Source organism: Prionailurus viverrinus, chromosome B2 (genome assembly GCF_022837055.1).
Source record: "Prionailurus viverrinus isolate Anna chromosome B2, UM_Priviv_1.0, whole genome shotgun sequence".
Lineage (NCBI taxonomy): Eukaryota > Metazoa > Chordata > Mammalia > Carnivora > Felidae > Prionailurus > Prionailurus viverrinus.
The window spans coordinates 117,269,493-117,291,649 of NC_062565.1; the positions used below are offsets into that span (position 1 = coordinate 117,269,493).

The 22,157-nt window shown below is 37.6% G+C and overlaps 1 protein-coding gene across 3 annotated transcripts in view; it reads left to right on the plus strand.

Annotated features, from left to right (window-relative positions):
* The window catches only part of LAMA2 (laminin subunit alpha 2), a 614,868-nt gene that overhangs the window by 527,065 nt on the left and 65,646 nt on the right, over positions 1–22,157 (plus strand). For 2 of the 3 annotated variants that reach the window (XM_047859508.1, XM_047859510.1), the window contains exons 42-48: positions 3,619–3,735; positions 6,035–6,217; positions 7,594–7,599; positions 10,265–10,419; positions 17,206–17,349; positions 18,996–19,129; positions 21,177–21,336. In XM_047859508.1, coding sequence (XP_047715464.1) covers positions 3,619–3,735; positions 6,035–6,217; positions 7,594–7,599; positions 10,265–10,419; positions 17,206–17,349; positions 18,996–19,129; positions 21,177–21,336 — 899 coding nt within the window. The remainder of the gene's footprint in view (positions 1–3,618; positions 3,736–6,034; positions 6,218–7,593; positions 7,600–10,264; positions 10,420–17,205; positions 17,350–18,995; positions 19,130–21,176; positions 21,337–22,157) is intronic. The other variant, XM_047859509.1, reaches the window with a different exon arrangement.

The window sequence follows — 22,157 nt, forward strand, 5'->3', positions numbered from 1 at the left end:
GGTGAAACATAGAATTCAGAGTGGGGTCAGAATATTCACATTTTTATTTTCTAGTGCAGAAAGCAGAGGAGCAAAATCACTGCTTTGGACTTGAGGGACAGCAGCAACAATGTACTTCGGATCGGTCTTTCTTTGGAATAATTAGCCTGCTTGTTCAGCCAGCATTTGCTCTCCGAATGCACAAAATAGTATAAACCAAGTGATGCCCTTTAAACTAATGTGTTTTTTTGTCACTGTACATGAAGATCTTGCTTTCCAGAACATTTTGAATGCTTCATTATTTAAAAAATCAAATCCAATCAAGAAGCTAAGAAATAAAATTTGTACTGTTCCATTTCCTTAATTGATGAAGACTTACAAGTTAATATCAAAAGAGCAGCCCTTTATTTGTAAGGGGTTCATATAGCTATCACAGTCACAATCAGACTGGCTTTCTTTCTGAAAGTAGACTTTCAATGACCTATCCAAAGATTTTATTTTAGTACAAACAGTGAAAATAACCGAAGTATTAAAAAGAAAGATGAATCATGATTGACAGAGGAGAAAATCTAATTACTTGGAAAGTATACTTTGAGGCACTGGAATTGAAAATAATAACATCTTAGTGACTGAGATGGACACATTGATGTTTTAGAACCATGCTTTGCTGGGATATTTTATGCTTTGTTTTTCAGTGACGTCAGGTCTTTGGCTTGGAGCTTGAAAGCAGATGCATTAAACTGTAGCCTGTGCTTCCTTACTATTGTATAACAGTGGTTTAATCTATCTGCCTATAAAGCCCTTACATGAAATGAAGTGGGTCATTAATTAATATGTTCAGTCCTCTTTTTCACATTCAGAGCACTGATCGTTAAGAATCCTTGATTCATCTTCCTTTCCCTTTGCTATTCTTCCCAGATGAAGGCCAGTAAAGGCCAGGGTTGTTCTCCAGCTGACAGGGGCCTGCTCAGTTCCTCGGAGAAGTCAGGTGCACTGCCTCTACGAGGGGTATGCATACAACCAAATCAAGGCCATTACGGCACAGTTGTGTGAGACTTAGTCTGGCCTGACCTGGCCTGCCCACGCTAGGTACCAGGAAAACGATGAAAACAACAGTTTTGTGTGTTGGCAATAGCGGTCTGCCATAGTGCAGGTTGCTGTAGTCATTTTTTATTGTGTTTTTTTTTAATTCTTTTAAATAAAAGAATAGAAATATCTGCACCAAGAAAGCAATATGATCAGCATGACCAGGTACAAAATGAAAGGTTTTAGTATACCACTTCTCACACCACCCTCAACTCCCTTGCTGCTGTAAGTATTGTCAGGGTTCTCTGGTATGTTCTATGCCACCTACCCACCGCCAGACCCCACCCTGACAAGTTTTTATATCCATGTGTTGGTATGTTTATGGTATGTCTTGCTCATTTTCATGAGAAAGATCTTAAGGATCTTTTTTTTTCTTTCATATCTGCACCCACTCACCTAATTCTTTTTAAAGACTACGTATGTACCATTGCCATAGTGATAGAAACGTTCCTTAATACAGAGCATTTTTGCTATTTCTCCTGTTTTGCTATTACAAATAAAGATCTAACAAACATTCTGGAAGATACACATTAATATGGTTTCATAAGTATATCTGCAGGCTAAATTTCTGGCAGTGCAATTGCTGGGACAAATACAGGTCTATTTAAAATCCTAAGAAATGTATTAAATTGTTCTTCAGAAAATAACATCGATTTGAATTTCCACCAACACTCTTGCAACCACTTGGTATTATCAGACATTTAACTTTTCCCAACCTGATTAATGAGAAATGATATCTTACTCTTCCTTTGTATGCGCTAATCTTAGGTGCTTTACTTTAATTTGGTAATTATTTCTATTTGTAAAAATGTGGAACACTTTGTACATCTGCCTGTCATTTCACACATAGGCGTGGCTAATCTTCTCTAATATTCCAACTTGATTCTGTACATAGTGTTTGTGTGAGGCTCATGAGATTTCTTTAACTGGGGCCAATTTTTTAAGGCAACAAAGGAGAAAATGAGAAGAGAGCTGAGGTGAAAGGAAAGGAGGCCAGTGTGGGTGGGGAAGAACGCCACCACCTAGCATGCCCTGCGGATCCCGGCTTTGATTACCAATCCCTAGCACACTGTGGCCATGAAGAGCACAATTTCTGGAATAAGACCACGTGGATTTGAATTCCCTGCCATTTACTAATCATGCAAATTTAGGAAATTTACATAAATTCTCTAAGCCTCCATTTCCTCATTTGTAAGTCGGAGATGGTAATAGCACATATATCTTGAAGTTGCTGTATCATATACACATACACACAGACTGCCGGTCATTACTGTCACTGAATATCTCTGCCAGTCCAGGCCAGGAGGGGACTCCCTCTTCCCTGGTCCTTTCTCAGTGTTCCTCTTTAATTGAGGACTCTGCCTTTTATTTACATTTTGCATTTCTGTAGAGCTATTTGAAACGATTAGCATGCATCTGGCCAGGGAAAAAAATTGTGGCATAAAAAACTATTTAAAAAAAAAATTTTAAGAAATGATCTGCTTTATCCATTCAGAGAGGTAAAAAGTATTAGAGGAAGCCCAGAATTTCATATCATTCATTATTCAATTACACTGTTCACTAATAAATGATGCTTAGAGAAAAAACAAGACAGGTTCAGTCTTTTTTTTTCCATTTTTTAAATTTTTTTTTAGATTCAGTCTTAAGATATATTTGCAAATTGATGTGTATTTAAGCAAAGCTTCGAAACTTATGTTGTTCTATCAGCAAATTGGATCTTTATTTTCTTTTTCCTAAAAGATTCCATAACTTTATCCTTTATATTGTTACACTCAAACTCTGAACCTCTTAGTTGCTATTATAATACAAACTAAGTCAAAGTTTGGACAATGTTAAAAACTAGTGGAAAGAAGCTGAAAAATGTACATTTGTAATATTAAATTATCTCCAATAAGTGGGTTTTTTTTTGTTTAATGTTAAAGCAATCATGCTAAGGTAGCAAGAAAAAAACCTATAGAAAGCCTATTTGAGAGCAGTTTATAAAATATTATTTTCTCTGTTAGAAATGCCAATTTATCAGAAATGTACTAGAAGTTTTTTCATTCCTATGATTTGTATTTCTCTTTCAAATAAATATTAATGTGATATTTACTGAAGTTGGGAGATTCTACTTAACAATCATAACTATTTGAGATTTTTAAAAGCCAATCCAAATGATCCATTTTGGTAATGAAATTTTGAAAATAATTATATTCATGGGAATGATGTCAAGAGAGCATCATTATGAATGCAATAAAAGATTGATTCTTTTGAAGTTTTTTCTCCATAGAAAATCATCAAATTAAGTCAGAGAAAGATCAGATACCAAGAAAAAAACATGGTTGTAAAACATGTTGGAGAGTGAAATGGTTATTTCATAAACACATTCTTTTATATTATGATCTGAAATATATGTATTGATAGATGCCAATTAATTAAAAGAATTAAGTTAATTCTCCTGCCTTTCATAAGCTTTATATTAAAATAATTTGAAATGCTATATCCAGATCAGAGATGTATAAACTCAAAGATGATTAAAATTATTTCATGTTTTTTATTGTTTTCTACCCACAGAAAATGATGATTATCTGAATGGCTTAATAACCCGATTAGAAAATGCAGATGTTAAAAATGGAGATCTCCTGAGAGCTTTGAATGACACTTTGGCAAAGTCGTCAGCCATTCCTGACGGTAAGCATTCCATACACCTCACTCAGTGTCAGTTGACCTGAACTTCTTTTTTAATTTTTTTTAAGTTTATTTGTTTATGAGAGATAGAGACAGCATGAGCAAGGGAAGGGCAGAGAGAGAGAGGGAGACACAGAATCCGAAGCGGGCTCCAGGCTCTGAGCTGTCAGCACAGAGCCCAACACGAGGCTGGAACTCACAAACCGTGAGATCATGGCCTGAGCCGAAGTCAGACGCTCAACCGACTGAGCCACCCAGGCGCCCTTCAGTTGACCTGAACTTTTAAAGAATGTTCTAACGTTTACCATTTTTTCTGACACTGCACTTAGACTGTTGTCAGGAACTTAGATATTGGTTTTCTTACTTATGAATTCTTCTTTGCGAGAATGAGAGATTAAAGTATACTTCACACTGTGGTATGTCTTATGCTCTATTACCCTGGCTGACAGCCATAGGTATATGCTGCAAAAAAAGAAAATAGAGCCATGTTGTGATTATACTCTTCTTCCATGTGTCAGCCCGGGAAATCTTATTCCTAATAAGACTATTGTTATTAGAAATAATATTATTTGTAATCTTATATTAATGAGAAAAAATAAAACCACACGAGTACTGTTCTTGAAAAGCTGCAGCAGATAATTATAGTACCTACAGTAGATAATTATAGTACCTACAGTAACAGGTGAGAGCCTTTCTGCACATCATTTTTTTTTGAGTATAGTTGATGCATATCATTACATTATTTTCAAGTGTACAACATACTGATTCAACTCCTCTATAGGTTATGCTATAGGTTATGCTACCACAAGTGTAGCTATGGTCTTTTCTGATACAATGGTGTTACAGTAGCATTGACTATATCCCTTATACTGTGTATTTATTTCTATGACTTATTCATGACATAAGGGGAGACCTCCCACTACCCTTCACCCATTTTGCTCATCCTCCCCACCAACTTCCCCTCTGGCAACCATCAGCACGTCTGTCTTCGCAAAGTTCAGTCCTTAAATGTTTCAGCTTTCAAACACTAATGATGGAACCTTGTCTGTAATATCTTCCTACCTATTGTAAGTACTTGAAGTTGCTGTTTGGTATTAGTTCCTAAAAGCACTCTCCTTTATATTTTTCATATCATGAAAGAACAATAACAAAGTGTGCTAAGATTTCTTGGGTGCTTATCCAATATGCTTGTTAAGTGTATGCGATCCTCATACTAATCCTATAAAGTGAACAGATTTATCCACATTTTTTAGGTGACAAACTGACACACGGTATTATGCTAAGCAGATAAGTCAGAGAAAGACAAATATCATATGATTTCACTCATATGTGGAACTTAAGAAACAAATAAGCTACTGAAGGCCCTTGTTAAAAGTGGTATATATGAGATTTGAACCCCACAGCTTAACTTCAGAGCCTGTAGTCTTTTTTTTCTTTTTCCTTTAAAGTTTATTTATTTATTTTGAGAGAGAGAGAGAGAGAGTACACACAAGTGGGGGAGGGGTAGAGAGAGGGAGAGAGAGAGAATCCCAAGCAGGCTCTGCACTGCCAGTACAGAGCCTGACGTGGGGCTTGAACTCACGAACCATGAGATTATGACCTGAGCTGAGATCAAGAGCTGGATGCTTAACCAACTTAGTCACCCAGGGGCTCTTGGAGCCTGTGGTCTTAACCACTAATCTACACATACTAGTTGTCATCTATTTCTTCAGTGTATGTTTTTTACACAAATTATGATCAAGGAAACTAATGCATACATTTATATAATACAGGAGATATTCATTGTTTTTACTTTTTTAACATTAAAAAAACCTAACTTTCCAGGATTGCATGTCGTGTCCTTCAGTAGCAAGGACATTTATAGAAAATTTCCGATGCTAAAAATAAATGTAAATACATAAACACATGGTCTAAAAGGACTGAGAAGGTCTCTCTACCTTTAAGTTGAAGTACATTCACCATTCCCCTTCTGAATGTGCAGATGAAACTGACTCTTGGATAAATTTCTCTGTCTAATAAGTTCAGCAGCAAATCACAATGTACCCTTAGACGATGAACATTTAGAATAATAACTCTGCTATCGGAAGAGCTAATCAAATATGCGTAGCAAAGGTCCCTGAGAAAATTCAATTTAGCTAAAAATTTATTTCATTTGCTATAACCTAATGAGACAAAGTTCAGCCTTTCCCTTTGTGTGTGTGTCCCTGAGGTCGGCAAGCCACCTTCTCCCTTTGACAAGCATGGAGTAAGCCACCAACCCCACACCCTTTGTTTTGCTCCTTACACCTTCTTCTGCTGGCAGACACAGCCGCTAAACTGCAAGGTGTTAAGGACAAAGCGAGACAAGCCAATGACACAGCAAAACATGTGCTGGCACGGATTAAAGATCTCCACCAGGACCTTGACGGCCTGAAGAAAAATTACGATCAACTGGCAGACAGCATAGCCAAAACAAATGCTGTGGTAAAAGATCCTTCGAAGAACAGTAAGATCTCCTTTTTCACTTTGATCATGTCATTCATTTCTTCACGCTATAAAAGTACCCTAGCCTCATAACTCTTAGAGCTGGAGGAGACCCCACGGTGATGTTGTCTGCTCTCCTCATAGACTGGGCTCCAGAATAGAGCATCTGTGGCTCCAGAACTAGAACCCAAGTCCCCAGGCTCTGCATAGTGCTTTCTTCATCCACATTTTGCCCAGTCCAGAGAAGATTAAACTTCTCAAAGTCTGCATGATTTTTGGTAGAGGGATGCCAAATACTTTTTTGTTCTTTTTTTGGCCAAATACATGTTTAATCCTTCAGTGTAACTGAAAACACAGTTGTGCTTGGGAAATTGTATCCCCCAAGTTGGTGAAGTTCCTTGGAACATAGAGGCCAAGGACTACACTTACTAGCAGACCTGTCTAACAGGATATTAAAATGATATCGGCCTGAAATGCATTAAAATTACAAAATATTAATATTTCATTATTTAAATTCTAGTTAACATTTTCAGGAAATTTAAGTATTTGTGTACTTTATCAAGAATATTTCTTCACATCTTTTGTGTATTGCATTAAATAATGTCAAGTTCATAAGGATTTTGCTGAGAAAATGTGGTAGAACTTAATATAATGATAATTTAAATTATTAAACTGTAGTCAGTAAACATTAGGATATTTTTATATTCTTTTTTTTCCATTCTGTGAAGTGATAGAACATTATCTCACTCTGTGATTTCACCAAAAGAGACGCCTGGTTTTTGGTACTTGATACTCTCAAGAGACAAGCCCTCTATTTATACACCAACATTTTCACTGGGTGTCAAAATGTTTAATCCGTGCAATAACGAAAACACTGTTACTGATGTTACATGTTCTCTAATTTGGGTGCTGTTTTTTAACATCATTGCCAGCTGAATAAATGGTTCTAATGCATACCAAATCACAATATCCCCGCACACACACACTCAAAAAAGAATAAAATTAGTTTTAAAGTAAATATCATTCTCTTTTACTTATTTTAAAATTTAAGAGATCATTTCATTCCACTTCAGATTGATTCTCATCTGATATGGCCTTTTCATAATATTTATCTCTAACTCTTTGATCCTACCCTCTATCTAGAGATAGTTATCTGTGATATTAATTAAACTGGGTCTGTCTTCTATCTTTCAGAACAATAGCCTGCTAACTGACACGTATCTGTGGATTTTTATTTGATAACACTTGTTTGACTTAAAATAGGGTGCATTTGTTATTAGGACAACTTGTGACAAGTACCATTTTTTGATCATCACTGCTTTGTAATATCTCTAAAAATATTTCCTCATGAATTTTCTAATTTCTTTTTGTTTTGCTTCCATATGAAATTACCTGCAGAAATCAGTATGTATATGTTTACTTGCGTGCTTTTAACAACTTCATGCTTGATTGCCTATTGCAAAAGCTTCAGCTTTGCATGTTAGTGTGTTTGGGTATTGCTTTAACATGACATGGCTATGCTTTCCAGTGTCACAGCATTGACGCTAGATACATTAAAAAAAGCACATATTCCTTTACAAAAAGTTAGCATGTGGATGTATTTGATATTAAGTATTTTCAATTGTGTTATAGAAATTAGTGAAATATCTGTATGATACCAACAGAAAGGTGGAAAACAGAATTCTTCCACAAATTGAGCTAAATTGTGATGCCTCTCATGACACAGATTCCACCACTGAAGTTCAAATGACTTCCTTGCAGCAGGATTAAAATAGATCAGATATATGTTGTTGTCATTGCTTTTCTCCCCTGGAGCTCACATTCCCCCCTCCTAATGAATAATTAGTCTCAACTTCTAGAGAATTATCCTTGGAAAAGCCCCTAATAAAAGTAATAGAATTAGATCTTATTAAATGAGAAATTATTGGGATATAATAATATTCTCTCTTAAACATCTCATAGCTTAAACTCAAAGTCAGAAATAAAACCTCAGAATAGGAAATAACGTACAGTCCAACATATCAAAACCTGGGAAATATGACCAAGGCTGTCCTCAGTGGAAAATGAGTGTGATCAACTCAGTAAACAAGCAGTGAAATGAACATTTTAGGTAATCAACCCTATAAATTAGACAAAATAAAATTAAAAGAAAGAAGATGAAAAAAATGGTGAATTAAAAGAGAAAAATAATATACTTGATAAATACAAGAGGTAGATCTTTAGGAATGTAAAGATAAAACATTTTAAATCGTTGGCAGGCTTAATCAAGAATGATAAAGCACAGATAGGCAAAGTTCTAAAGGAACTATAACAAAGTACGGGGGGGGGGAATTTAACACATAAGAGAATACTTGTCAAAACTCTATGCTGATGAATTTTAGAGCCTAATAGAGATAGATAATTTTCTAGAAAAACATAATCATAATCTATCTTCAAAGGTGATTTTAAAATCTATATGCTGAAATAATTATGGAAGAAAGTCAGAAGTTTTTAAAAACTACTATACAAGAAAGTATCAGACTCACTATTACAGATTATTTATTTTTAAAACCATCAAGAAGATAATTTCCAAAAGACTTAATCTGCTTCAGAAGATGGGGTGAGGGGAATGAGAGAGGTGGGGAAATTCAAATTTCATTTAGAAACATTTGATTAGAATCTGGAAGCTTCAAAGAAAAGAATCATTTCTTGGACGAACCTTAAGTGTCCTTTGCTTTACCCTTTTCCTTTTTCCCATGAATCCAAATCTAAGCCATTTTTCTCAATTCTAGAATAATTTGTAGAAAATCAGAGTAATATTGGAGAATTAAAGGAAAGAAAACATGGGCAAGTGGCTTATTAAAAGTATACAATACAAAGTAGTTACTGTGCCTCTGTTGAATATGCAATTATATAACAAGGGCTTTGATGCCAGTAACCTGCATTTCAGGCTTTGATGTAGCAACTCTATTAAAATTAATAACAGGCCTATGTCCTTTTTAAACATCAGTCACAATATTGTTCATATTTATGAATGAGTTCAAAATACTTAATTCAAAACCTAGTTTAGAAAATAATAATTTCCTTCCTTTTGAGCACGTTTGATTCATTCCTGAGGATTAGCTCTCAGTGGTCCGTTGGCCACTAGAGAGTACATCGTTCATAGCCGAGCAGGGTGCACAGCCTTGGTCCTTAAGTAGTTTCACTTTTTCATCATGGTCACAATGACAGAAAGAAGAACAATACGTGCTCAATCAGATAATAAGTGACATGGTTTGGGTAAGACTGCCAGCATCCTAGAAATTGACTAATTGGTTTCCATGGGTCATTTACCCTCCTACAAAAAGCACATGCAGAAAGTCTCTGGATCAGTGATAAACTTCAATTATTTGAGGGTTAAAACCCCTTTTCAAATTGTCGATATTCAACCTTTTTTAACCTATCAAAATGACAGTTTAATATGGTTCAACCTAATACAGAGATTAGGATAATCAATTATTCTTCAAAATGAAAATGAACTGCAGCATGAAAGATTTAATTAAAGTTTAACATAGACCTTCAGTCTGAGGGTTGTTGAACATTGCAATGTTTTCAGAAGAATTTTGATAGCTTCTCTCTTTAAGATGTACAAAGAACTACAGAGAGAAAAAGAAAGAAAACCAATTTTGTGTGAGAACTCTGATTTAAATACAGTTCTGGCTTGGACAGATGAGATGACATTTTAAAACACTTTCATTTCCTTGATTCCATAACTGAAATTCTATTCCATAAAGGTTAGATTTTTGGCTGACGCTAGAAATTAATCATCGAATTGAGTTCCTCGTATTCTCTACCTTCAATGCTAACTTTCACCTTGATCACAAAGCCAAAGCATTGGTCCTCTATCTCTAACATTTCTGCTTTGAAGCTCCAACTGGAATATTCCCATTTGCCATCACAAACTGTGCTTCAACAGTCATGGCCCTGCTTTGTCATGTGGATAAGATGAAATCCTTTCAATTATTTAATTGAGCATACTACTATTTTCATTTGTGTGTGTGTGTGTGTGTGTGTGTGTGTGTGTGGTGTGCACGAATCTTGGTTTATGCAGTTGCAGATGCAGACGCCACTGTGAAAAATCTAGAACAAGAAGCTGATCGTCTAATAGATAAACTCAAACCCATCAAGGAACTTGAGGATAACCTAAAGAAAAACATCTCTGAGATAAAGGAACTGATAAACCAAGCCCGGAAACAAGCCAATTCTGTAAGCTTTTTACTTTCAATATCAGTAATTGATTGTAATTTTTTGTATTATTCCCAGAGTGAATAACTTCTCCCAGTGTATCCTGTTGAATAATCTGTTTGTTTTCCTTTAACTTGACGCTGTTTTAAGGGTAGGGGAGGAGGATAAAAGGTTAGATTTTTTTTCCATAGATTTCAAAATACATCTCATAGGATGAATAATCGCTACTTACTGTTTTAGAAATGGGAATTTTGTGGGGCACCTGAGTTGCTCAGTGGGTTAAGTGTTTGACTTTGGCTCAGGTCATGATCTCGCAGTTTGTGAGTTTGAGCCCCACATCAGTCTTGTACTAATGATGCAGAGCCTGCGTGGGATTCTCTCTCTCTCTTCTCTCTCTGCCCCTCCCCCACTTGTGCTTGCACTGTCTCTCTCTCCCTCTCAGATAGATAAACTTAAATTTTTTTAAAAGAAATGGGAATTTTGTTATATTTTATCAGTATTTGAATAGAGTAGCACAAATAGCAAGATTGTATGTTAAAAAGACATGAATGGGGGCGCCTGGGTGGCGCAGTCAGTTAAGCGTCCGACTTCAGCCAGGTCACGATCTCGCGGTCCGTGAGTTTGAGCCCGGCGTCGGGCTCTGGGCTGATGGCTCAGAGTCTGGAGCCTGTTTCCGATTGTGTGTCTCCCTCTCTCTTTGCCCCTCCCCCGTTCATGCTCTGTCTCTCTCTGTCCCAAAAATAAAAATAAAAAAATTAAAAAAAAAAAAAAAAAGACATGAATGAGGGGCGCCTGGGTGGCGCAGTCGGTTAAGCGTCCGACTTCAGCCAGGTCACGATCTCGCGGTCCGTGAGTTCAAGCCCGGCGTCGGGCTCTGGGCTGATGGCTCAGAGCCTGGAGCTTGTTTCCGATTCTGTGTCTCCCTCTCTCTCTGCCCCTCCCCCGTTCATGCTCTGTCTCTCTCTGTCCCAAAAATAAATAAACGTTGAAAAAAAAAATTAAAAAAAAAGACATGAATGAGAGTTCCTTGCTTTTGATGAAAGCAAAAAAGGCCAATCAGTGGGGCTGTATCAGGAAGGAATGAACAAGAGTACATAGAATAATAGCAATGAAGAACCACTATTTTCTATATTTTTTGTCTGAGTACAAGTGACAACAAAAATTATTTTGGTTATAATTTCTGCAGGTTTTTTTGAATTAAGAATGGAGAATACCTCAGTTGTATAAAAATTTTGCTCTTTATTAATCTAATTAGAAAACTATTAGGAAAAAAACAGAACTTTCTAGAAGATAGTAATCTGTTGAACCAGGGTAGAATTGTTAAGTGCCAATGTGAAACTTTATCTAGACTAGTAAATTCATCCCATGACAACTCTAGAAATGCAAGCAAAAAATAACAGTTTTTGTGTTGTCATGTTTATACTCAAATCTTTTTAGATACCTAAGTCTTCCATCTTGAAAGTTCCATTTTTCTGAACAACTTTGAAGCTAGAAGGACCAGAAAACGCCTTTTCTTAACTCATCAATTTATATATTTTTTAGTAGTGGACCAATAATATGATGCCCAAGTAACAGTATATCATTTTACATTGCTGATACCTCTAAACAAGGCTAAGATAATAAGTTCAAGGTGCACTTTAAAAAGGAATTCATGCTGACTAAAGAGAAATTTAGGGGTGCCTGGGGGACTCAGTCAGTTAAGTGACCAACTTCGGCTCAGGTCATGATCTCACAGTTTGTGGGTTCGAGCACCACGCCGGGCTCTTTGCTAACAGCTCAGAGCCTGGAACCTGCTTCAGATTCTGTGTTTCCCTCTCTCTCTGCCCCTCCCACACGCATGGGCTCTTTCTCAAAAATAAATAAACGTTAAAAAATTTAAAGAGAAATTTAGAAAATGACAAAAAATTAGTCAAGATGATGCACATAAGCTCAAAGTGAAAGCAGCAGCCAGGGTTGAGAAGATACATATTGAGCTACAATATGAAAACCGTGTAGGCAGTATGATGACACATGAGTATGATATATATGAAGCACAAAGTGAAAAGAAGTCAGATGATAGTCTGAAGTTTGTGGTTTTAACTAAGATTAAGCCAAGGTAGAAAAAGCATCTCCTCTGCTCAAGGCTACTTTTATGTACAAAGTTTATAACACCATAGAAAAAATAAGATATATACGTAAATAACTCTAAGATAATGCCAAACAGTGTGCTACTGTACGTGAGCAATGGGAAGGGAGATAAAGTTCTGGAAAGGAAGATCCCCTCTGGTAGGGACCAGATTTTCCAAAGAAAAGAACTTGAGTTCTTTGAGTGGGGTAGTGCTGGATGAGGGAGGGGAGGGTAAGGAAGCAGAGCATTCTGAGAATGAGCAAGGCAGAGAGAGAAGGAAGTTTCAGGGTCATTTCATGAGAGAGTGGTCTCGTTTGCCAGGATTATTAGTAGAGTGAACATTAAACAGGAAAGGTCAGTGGAGACCAGCTCTTGTTGGCCTTGGCTGGTAAGGAGAGAAGTTTTGTTTAGACACAGTTATACCTGAGATAAACCTCATTGGTGAGGAAAAGCTGAAAGTTCTCGAACATGAAACGTAATATTATCAGAGCTGTGCTTTTTTGAATATGAATCTGGAAGTGGCTTGGGGTGTAAATGAGAGAATACTAGAAAGAAGCTCACTTTAATAAGAGTCTCAACTGTAGCAGGTGGTAGTAACAAGGGAAACAGAGAGATTGAGATATCACTCCTGTATTTTGCAATGTTAATTTAAAGAAACAAAAATAGCAAATATTCTCTTGTGAATCACACACTTAGCCACATTTTTTAAGTCATCATGTGGACAAATCCAGACATTTTTATTATTTCTTCTTATAAAGAAATCTAAAAATATGCCATATAGTCATCAGTTGTGTTTTCTCCTACCCTCCCCACCCACCCCCCCCCCCCCCCCGCCAGGGGAAAAAGATTAAATTGTGGCATGTTAAGTATATAAAACCTGTCTCAAGATACAAATTGAAAGTTAAAAATAAATGCTACAAGAATTAACCATTGTCCATGCCTTTCAAGGAAATTTTCAGTCACGTTTGGAAATGGAAGTTATAGCAAAGTGTCTTATTTTTTTAATAAGATGTTAGAAATACAGAAGCAAGCCAAATTTTTTTCAAGTGAGTTTTGTGCCTATTGAAGATGACATCTGCCTGATTTGTAAATATATTTGTAACCTGGCACAAGTGTCTGAATGTGGCCCTGATACGTACTCAACATGACCAAGAAATTAAAGACATGTATTTTAAAGTAGGTTTCTTGGGGCACCTGGGTGGCTCAGTCAGTTAAGTGTTCGATTTCAGCTCAGGTTAGGATCTCACAGTTTGTGAGTTCCAGCCCTGCGTAGGGCTCTGTGCTGACACCTCAGAGCTTAGAGCCCCCTTCAGATTCTGTGTCTTCCTCTCTCTATCCCTCCCCCGCTTGTGCTCTCTCACTCTCAAAAGTAAATAAATAAACATTTTTAACATTTTTAAATAAAAATAGAGTATCTTTCTTTAGTTTGTTGGCTCTGAAATTGAGTAGCTGATACTCTTTTTAAATGAATGACCTAGTTACTGGATGAACATAATGCAGTGAAAATCCAATAGATATAATAATGGGATCCTCAATAATGTTTAATTGAGTTCATAATGATTCATTAGTAATGTTGTATGAGAAATGCCTTGGAGGTACCTAATGTTTAGTGGTTTTTGTTTAGAAGTCTTAGGAAGGATTCATATTAGAAAGAAGAATAATTGATAGACCCGAACATTCTAAGAAATGTTTGTGTTTCAGAAACTTCTCCCTTCTTATGAAAGGCATATGTCCTAGCAACTTCTAGAGAAATTTATAAATACTGTATTTTGATTTACTTTGTTTAGATTTGTTAAAGAGGTCTCTATTACTGGAAATCAAAACACAACGAAGTTAAAAGGAGAGATTAGTAGCTATGGACTGGTTACCAACTGTTTGAGCTGCCTGAATTTTTCAGATACTGAGGATATATTCAAAACCATAAGGCAGAAAACAGAAAATCCAGAGGGATTTTTATATAAATGTGCAAGAGTTGAGCAATAGATTACTTTATGAGATCAATTGCTGGCATCTGGGGCATAACACCATCATTTTGTTCGGAGGACCATATTTTTAGATATGTATACTATGGCATAAAGGAGATTAACTGTAACTCCTAGCAACAGTAAATACCCTGAGTTTTAAAATGGCTACTCCCTTAGACTCTCCGTTCTCAGAATTTCCACAGTTCACTTAGGCTTCAGCACTGGTGCTCTATAGTCTACACTTTGATAATCCCCTTTTCAACACACCAGTCATGCAATCCCCTATCATTTCCCCCAGGTATACCTAACCAAGCACAGAAGCCAATCCTGTGACCAAACTGTCGTGTATTCCACCCACATTCAGGCATTTCTTCTCTAAACAGCAACCAAGTAGTATGATTACATTGGATTCTGTGAACAAAAATAAGTTACTTGTGATTAAACTAGCCATAATGTGGCTCAGTGGCCCAAACTAGAAAGCATTTGAGAAATAAAGGTAAGACAGACCACACACCCAGTTACTTTTGATTACTAATCCAGCCCCACTAGGAATTTGGTTATGATTTCCTGCCGAAGATCATTCAATCTGCTGTTCAGCTCCACTCACGAATTCCCGGTAGACCTTGATTTCTTCTCTTTGACTTATTATGTCAGTGATGCGTATACCCTGCTTTAGATATTGGATTTGCTTGGTGCCAGGGTCTTCTCTGATGATGATCTTTGTTCACTTGCTGCAAATTCCTAAATACTCATGATATCCTGCACCTTTTCCTAAGCATTGAAAACATCTGAAGGCTGTATTTCTCCTGCCTGCCCTCTACCGTATTAGCCTTCTCATGCTTTACTTTACACTTTTTCTCTCTAAGCCCTTGAATAACCCTTGGTATAGCTGCTACTCCATCAGATAACACCCTCTGCCAACCTTCACGGCATGTCTGCTCCATAGTATTAACATCCAGAGTAAAAGTTGCATGTTTCCTAGTTCTGTTTTTCTCAAGTCATTTTCATTTACCTACTCTTCGCACGTTATGTAGAAGGAAAATCCCATCATTTGTGGAGCAAAGAACAAACTTCCTGATAGGAAACTACACTTAGCAGGAAGACTATATCTCCCCCCAGAACACAAAGCAAACATTCTGGGTACCAGTGTTGCAGACTACCCCCCCCCCCTTAGGAGGAAGGCAAGGACAAGGAAAACCATCTAAGCAACAGGCTTCGAGGTTATTCAAGCCCCGGGTCACCACGCAGAGCTCCATTAGGCTGAGCCCTGTACCTTTCCAGCACTTGATTTCTCTGCAGATGTGCAGATGATGCAATTTGGTTATCAGATTAGGCGAGGAAACAATAATATACAAATACATGACTTACACGGAGTCTATAGGAAATGCAACCGATCTGCTATGTCCCCAGAAGTTCTCAAACACATATGAATTTACATATTCATCAGAACCAAAAAATCTCTCCTTGGCTTTCTTTTGAAAACGTACCCAATTTTTCATCCAGCACCTCTTCAGTGTTGTCTATACCACACTTGGGGAGGGGTCCTGGTGCTGCCTATGCCCATTCTCTAGACTTTTGGAGCTGCTTCCTTGTCGCCATAACATGGAGACTGGCATTTGTGAGGGGAACAATAAAGCTAGCTGGTTTTCTCCCAAGTGCAAAAACTGTTTGAGTAGCACCAAGTGCTAGAAAGAATGAGAAAACTCACTGCTAGTGAGAACCAAGAGGCTTCTGGAAGCTGAGCATTTAAATCAGTGGCAAGGAAAGGTCTGCACCCTTCCTTGTCTCCGCTTCCTACTTGGAGCACTGCCATGGAGCAAAGTTGCAGTTTCTTCCCGAGTTCCTACAACTCCATTGCCATCCTGAAAATGCCATTTGAGGGTACACCCGAACCGAAGGAAATTAAGTCACATAATCAACTAGTGTTATCTGTGACTGAAGAAAGGCTCCCTAAATGTAAGAACCGGCCTGAGCAGTTTCAGTTCCGTTCATGTAGGAATTCCTTTCTTAGCAATTTATAGTAATTTTTAAAGTACTCGTCAAAAGAAAAAGGAGCTGTTAAATACATTAGTAGGAATAGCCATTGAAAATTATTTCCGTTTCATTTCCTGGCAAATTATTCATTTCCTGGAAAATTATTTCCGTTTCATTTACTTAATAAAAAGGTATAATTTATTCTCAAATGTATGTTCTGAGTGGCATGATTAATATTCTTCGTATTGTTAGAACATCTAGAACAAAATCGAGTTGGCCTCTTCCAACTGTAAGAACAGGAGAGGGTAGGTAATTTCCTCTCGAAAACTAAAAGAAAAATCATGTCCTACTAAAGTGATATGAAAATCACTGAAATTTGAACTGTAGAATTTCACTCAACAACCCTAATGAAAATCATTATCATTAGCTTCATATAAAATCACCTCTGGAAAATGTCCCCACATTCATAAAGGAGAAAGGTATGAAGGTAAGAATTTGTTACTTGGATGCTTCAAAAAACAGTAGCACACTAACATGATATGGGCTGTGAACAGCTCATTGTCCAAATCTCCCCGGGAAGCTGGCTTCTGCGCCCTCATTAATGAGTATAATGGTGTCCGCATATGGGCATTTAACGATTCTATTTGATGGTAGAAAAATAACTTCAAAGAAGGGATGATGATGGTTTTGTAGTTGTTTGGGAGGTACTTCACACTTTCTGAGAGATTTAGTCTTGGTTCTTTGTGCCTGTTTTTCTTGAAGATCAAAGTATCTGTGTCTTCCGGGGGTGACTGCATTCGAACATACAAGCCTGAAATCAAGAAGGGAAGCTACAACAATATCGTTGTCAACGTAAAGACAGATGTGGCCGACAACCTCCTTTTTTATCTTGGAAGTGCCAAATTTGTAAGTTCAATATCCAGCTTCTTCAGTCTCCTGTATGTGTGAATAGGCAGAGGTTAATCCCGGTAGTAAGGAAAATGTATAGAATCTAATAATATGCTCCCAAAATTGTGTTAGGTTTTCAGATTTGAAAACCTCAGAATCTTATGTCATGAAAGTTCTGAAGTATCAAATTAAGTTAGAAGGAAAATGAAATGAAGAAAACTTTTTACAGGGTTTATGTTCATCTGCTTTCATTTGTGAGTATGCCACCATTTATTTAGAATGATATTTTCAGATCTGCCTATTTAAGAAGAAGGACTAATAGGAACAAAGCTTTAAAAACAAGTCTCTAATGGGGGCGCCTGGGTGGCTCAGCCTGTTGAGTGTCTGACTTCAGCTCAGGTCATGATCTGGTGGTTTGTGGGTTTGAGACCCACATCGGGCTCTGTGCTGACAATTTGGATTCTGCTTCAGAATTCTGTGTCTCCCTCTTTCTCTCTGCCCCTCCCTGCTCATGCTCTGTCTCTCTCTCCTTCAAAAATAAACAAACATTAAAAAAATTTAAAAACAAGTCTCTAAGAAATTACAATGAGCTTTCATGTTAAATGAAAATGACAAATTGTGGGGGCGCCTGGGTGGCTCAGTCGGTTGAGCGTCCGACTTCGGCTCAGGTCATGATCTTGCAGTTCGTGAGTTCAAGTTCCGCGTCGGGCTCTGTGCTGACAGCTCAGAGCCTGGAGCCTGTTTCAGATTCTTTGTCTCCCTCTCTCTCTCTGACCCTCCCCCGTTCATGTTCTTCTCTCTCTGTCTCAAAAATAAATAAACGTTAAAAAGAAAAAATTAAAAAAAAAAAGAAAATGACAAATTGTGTATGCATTTCCTACCAATGAAAACTCTTTTGATTCATGTTGAATTTATAACTGAACCTGAATAAACAGAAGTCATATCTACAAATCTCACCCGAAAAGTTTTCATTCCTTTTATTTGGACATTTAACTTTGTATGCACGGGGATCTTCCAAAATGAATAAAATTTTCAAAAAGTCAGTCATTGCATAAGTCAATACTTGTCATTTAGGTGAGAACTTTTACGTCACCTTAGGTGAAAAATCATAGTTAGCTCCTTAAAAATGTCAGTGTCTGGGGCACCAGGGTGGCTCAGTCAGTTAAGTGTCTGGCTCTTGATTTCAGCTCATGTCATGATCTCATGGTTTCTGAGTTCAAGCCCCACACTGGGCTCCATGCTGGCAGCACAGAGCCTGATTGGGATTCTCTCTCTCCCTCTCTCTGCCACTCCCTCTCTCCTAAAATAAATAAATAAACTTAGAAAAATATATATGTCAGTATCCTTGGTGAAAACAATGAATTATGCATCCAAACATTTTCTTTTGTCTCTACCAGAAGAATCAGAAGGAGAAAAGACTTGTTTGAAAAGTAGAATTAGTTAAATTAACACATATGCCTCAGCAGTAAGGACACACGTGTTGCCTTAAAGATACAATAAAAAATATTACTTAATCATGCATAATAAGAGATCATATCATTTGAGAATTTTTATTGTGAGACTTATAATTATTTCACATATCTGTAAATACCACCTGTTGAAAAGAACGCTGTTGACCTTCTCAGATGTCTGATATGTATCGTTTTTGTGTTTCTCTGGACTAGATTGACTTTCTGGCTATAGAAATGCGTAAAGGCAAAGTCAGCTTTCTCTGGGATGTTGGATCCGGAGTTGGACGCGTAGAGTATCCAGATTTGACCATTGATGACTCATACTGGTACCGTATTGAGGCATCAAGGTAACTACCTCAATAAAGATTAAGACAATTAAATGACAGAATTTTGAAGTAGGTTCCCAGTTTAAAAGAAAACTCCTTTTTTCCATTTCAAGGAGGTAGCTATGTATGCATGTATACAAATTTTATGTAGTAAATGTATATGTCTATATGTGTGTGAACGGGTCTCTCGTAGTCCCTGTTAGCAACTGACAAACCTTCAAGGTACTGACCAGAGTGACCAGTCCATTCTGGACCATGCATCTGGTTGTCTCATGGCCATACCATCATGCTATCAGTCATACTCTCTCCCCCGAAGAAGAAGTCCCCTGGGACTTGCCCTCGTTCAGCACAAAACAGAGCATGAAAGCTGCCAGTGGCGCCTGTCTTCGAGTGCTCAGCTCCTCTACTCTACACAGCAGTGTTGCCTACAGGCAGGTGCAGTTTCTAAATGCTGGCACAAATAGATAGTATGTCAGGCCCGTACTACTTAAAATGGAAAGTAACAAGATATTGATTCATTCTGTATTTGAAGCTTTAATTCAGTTAACTTCTAGCAGTGTATAGATAACATAGAGAACCCATTGTTGTCCTCAATCCTTTTCCCTCATGTCCTCATCTTTTCCTTATTCCCAACACCTGCTGAACCCAGAGCAGCTAGTAGTTGAGAGGTAGAGTGAAGGGCCTGGGGCTAGAGTTGGGTAAAGCAACCCTGGAATGTGGATGATGAGTACAAAGAGTTTTACTCTGGGTTTGCATATGCTTAAATGTTTCCATATTAAAGCTTAAAACCTAATGAGAAGAAATATTTTTAGTTCCTTTTTAGATCTTTGGTAAAAGAATGTGTTGTGTTGTGTGTGTGTGTGAGAGAGAGAGAGACAGACAGTATGTTGTGTGTGTGTGTGTGTGTGTGTGTGTGTGAGAGAGAGAGAGAGACAGACAGACAGACAGACAGTATGTTGTGTGTGTGTGTGTGAGAGAGAGAGACAGACAGACAGACAGACAGTATGTTGTGTGTGTGTGTGTGTGCGTGTGTGCATGCGTGTGTGTAGAGAGAGAGAGACAGCAGATAGTACGCTTGCATGTGTGATGGTTGGGGAGAGATAAAGTACTATGAGTTTAAGAATACTTATATTCACAGAGGTCAATTTCTCAATCAGAAGGGATACTGGTAAGATCTGGCAAGATGAAGAAGAACCTTATTTGATAAATTCATTCTGTTGTTTCCAGGTACTTCGGTTAACACTGCACCCTCAGAGAGAAAAAGATTTCCTAAATGAGGCAGCAGGGAGAGACAGAGACACTCAAGTTCTGTTGTGGCCGCTTATCTCAGAAGAGAGAGCGGTGTTTCATATTTAACAAGTCATAGACATCAATCACTTGAGAAAATGAAATAAAATAATAATAGGTTTCAGAATTCTATTAATGGAACTTAAAAGCACAGTTCTTCTATGCAATTTGTATACACAACTCTGAAGAGCAGACATTATGCTGTATGCGTTAAGATGGTATATGCCAAACAATAAAAGATGCACAATTCCAGGAAGACTCTACTTCAGCAAGTTTGGATCCAAGATATAATAAGGGATTTTAGGAGAAACGATGGAGCTTATAATGCAGAAGGGTGGCTCATTTGGGGTTCACTTGCTGAATTAAATTAGACAAAATGCTAAATAAAGTAGTATGAACTTGTTGAAATAGCATGTGTTGGTAGATAGTGAAGTGTTTTGGAAAGCAACAGGAAAAAGGTTTTCCATTTAACCACTGGCAGTTCCATCAGCTAATTGCTACTGCGTCGATTCATATCAACTACCAGGTGCAGAGTCAGGGTATGTTGCTTACTCATCCCTGGATGAATCTGACAGTCAGCATCCAGCAAAGATCAGACTCTTGGTTTTGACTTGCAGTGTAATGAATCCGGATCTTTTGAAGCTCAGCACCCAGTTATCTCTTGAAAATTCCAAAACAAGTCCTATGTTTCATACCTTTTAAAACTGAAGTTCCTGTAAATGTGATGCATATTCCATTTTCTGTATTTTCTTTCACTTCCTTTCAACGCGGACCCCTCAAGAACTGGGAGGAACGGGACCATTTCTGTGAGAGCCCTGGATGGACCCAAAGCCAGCATTGTGCCCAGTACATACCACGCGGTGTCTCCTCCAGGGTATACTATTCTTGATGTGGATGCAAACGCGATGCTGTTCGTTGGTGGCTTGACTGGGAAACTGAAGGTGGCGTTCTCTTTCCCATTCTGTTGATCTCATCTCTGTACATAAGACCTGACGTGATGACTCTAGGGGAAGGCATGATGAAGTTTTGCAAAAACTTGACTATTTTTTCCTTCATGTGTGTATGAAAACATAAATATATTTTGAGTAGGAATTTCTTCTTCTCTGACTATTCAGTCTGGAAACACAATGTTTTTAAGCCTATGCGTATTTACTTAAACGGTTTTTTTGCCCTTATCAGTGGCACCTGTTTTCTTTACAGTCTTGTTTCAGTTGCCTCAAGAGCAAAGTGTGTTTTCAATATACCCCTTTTTCTGAATCAGCTTATGATTTATTGATACGAAGTGCTATAAAGTTCAAACTTCCATCTAATTAAAAGATTTATGAATACCTTGGGAAATATCACAGGAGTCATAAGCTTCCAAATCATGGTCGGATTTTTAAAGTTTTCAAGTTGCTCTTCCCCTCATTCTTACAGAGCACTGCACTTAATATTCATAATTGCTTCATGACAGGTCCTTGTGCATTTGAAATTGCAAAGTGCCTGCATTTTAAAAGAAGCTCATGTTGATTAAATGGAAAAACGACCTGTCGGTGACATGCAAGAACACAACCAAATACAATGGATAACCCTGGGCTTGTCAGAATAGCCCCGGGATGGGATTAGTCAGAAAATGTGAAAAGCCAGGGTGACCCCAAATTTATGAGACTCAACCTTCATAGAGAGCGAGGTTGTTTTATTTGCTTCGTGGATGAGATGTGACTCGAAAGTATTGGAATGGATTCCAGAGCTACACACTAAAACCATCCTCATTTCTTAGAAC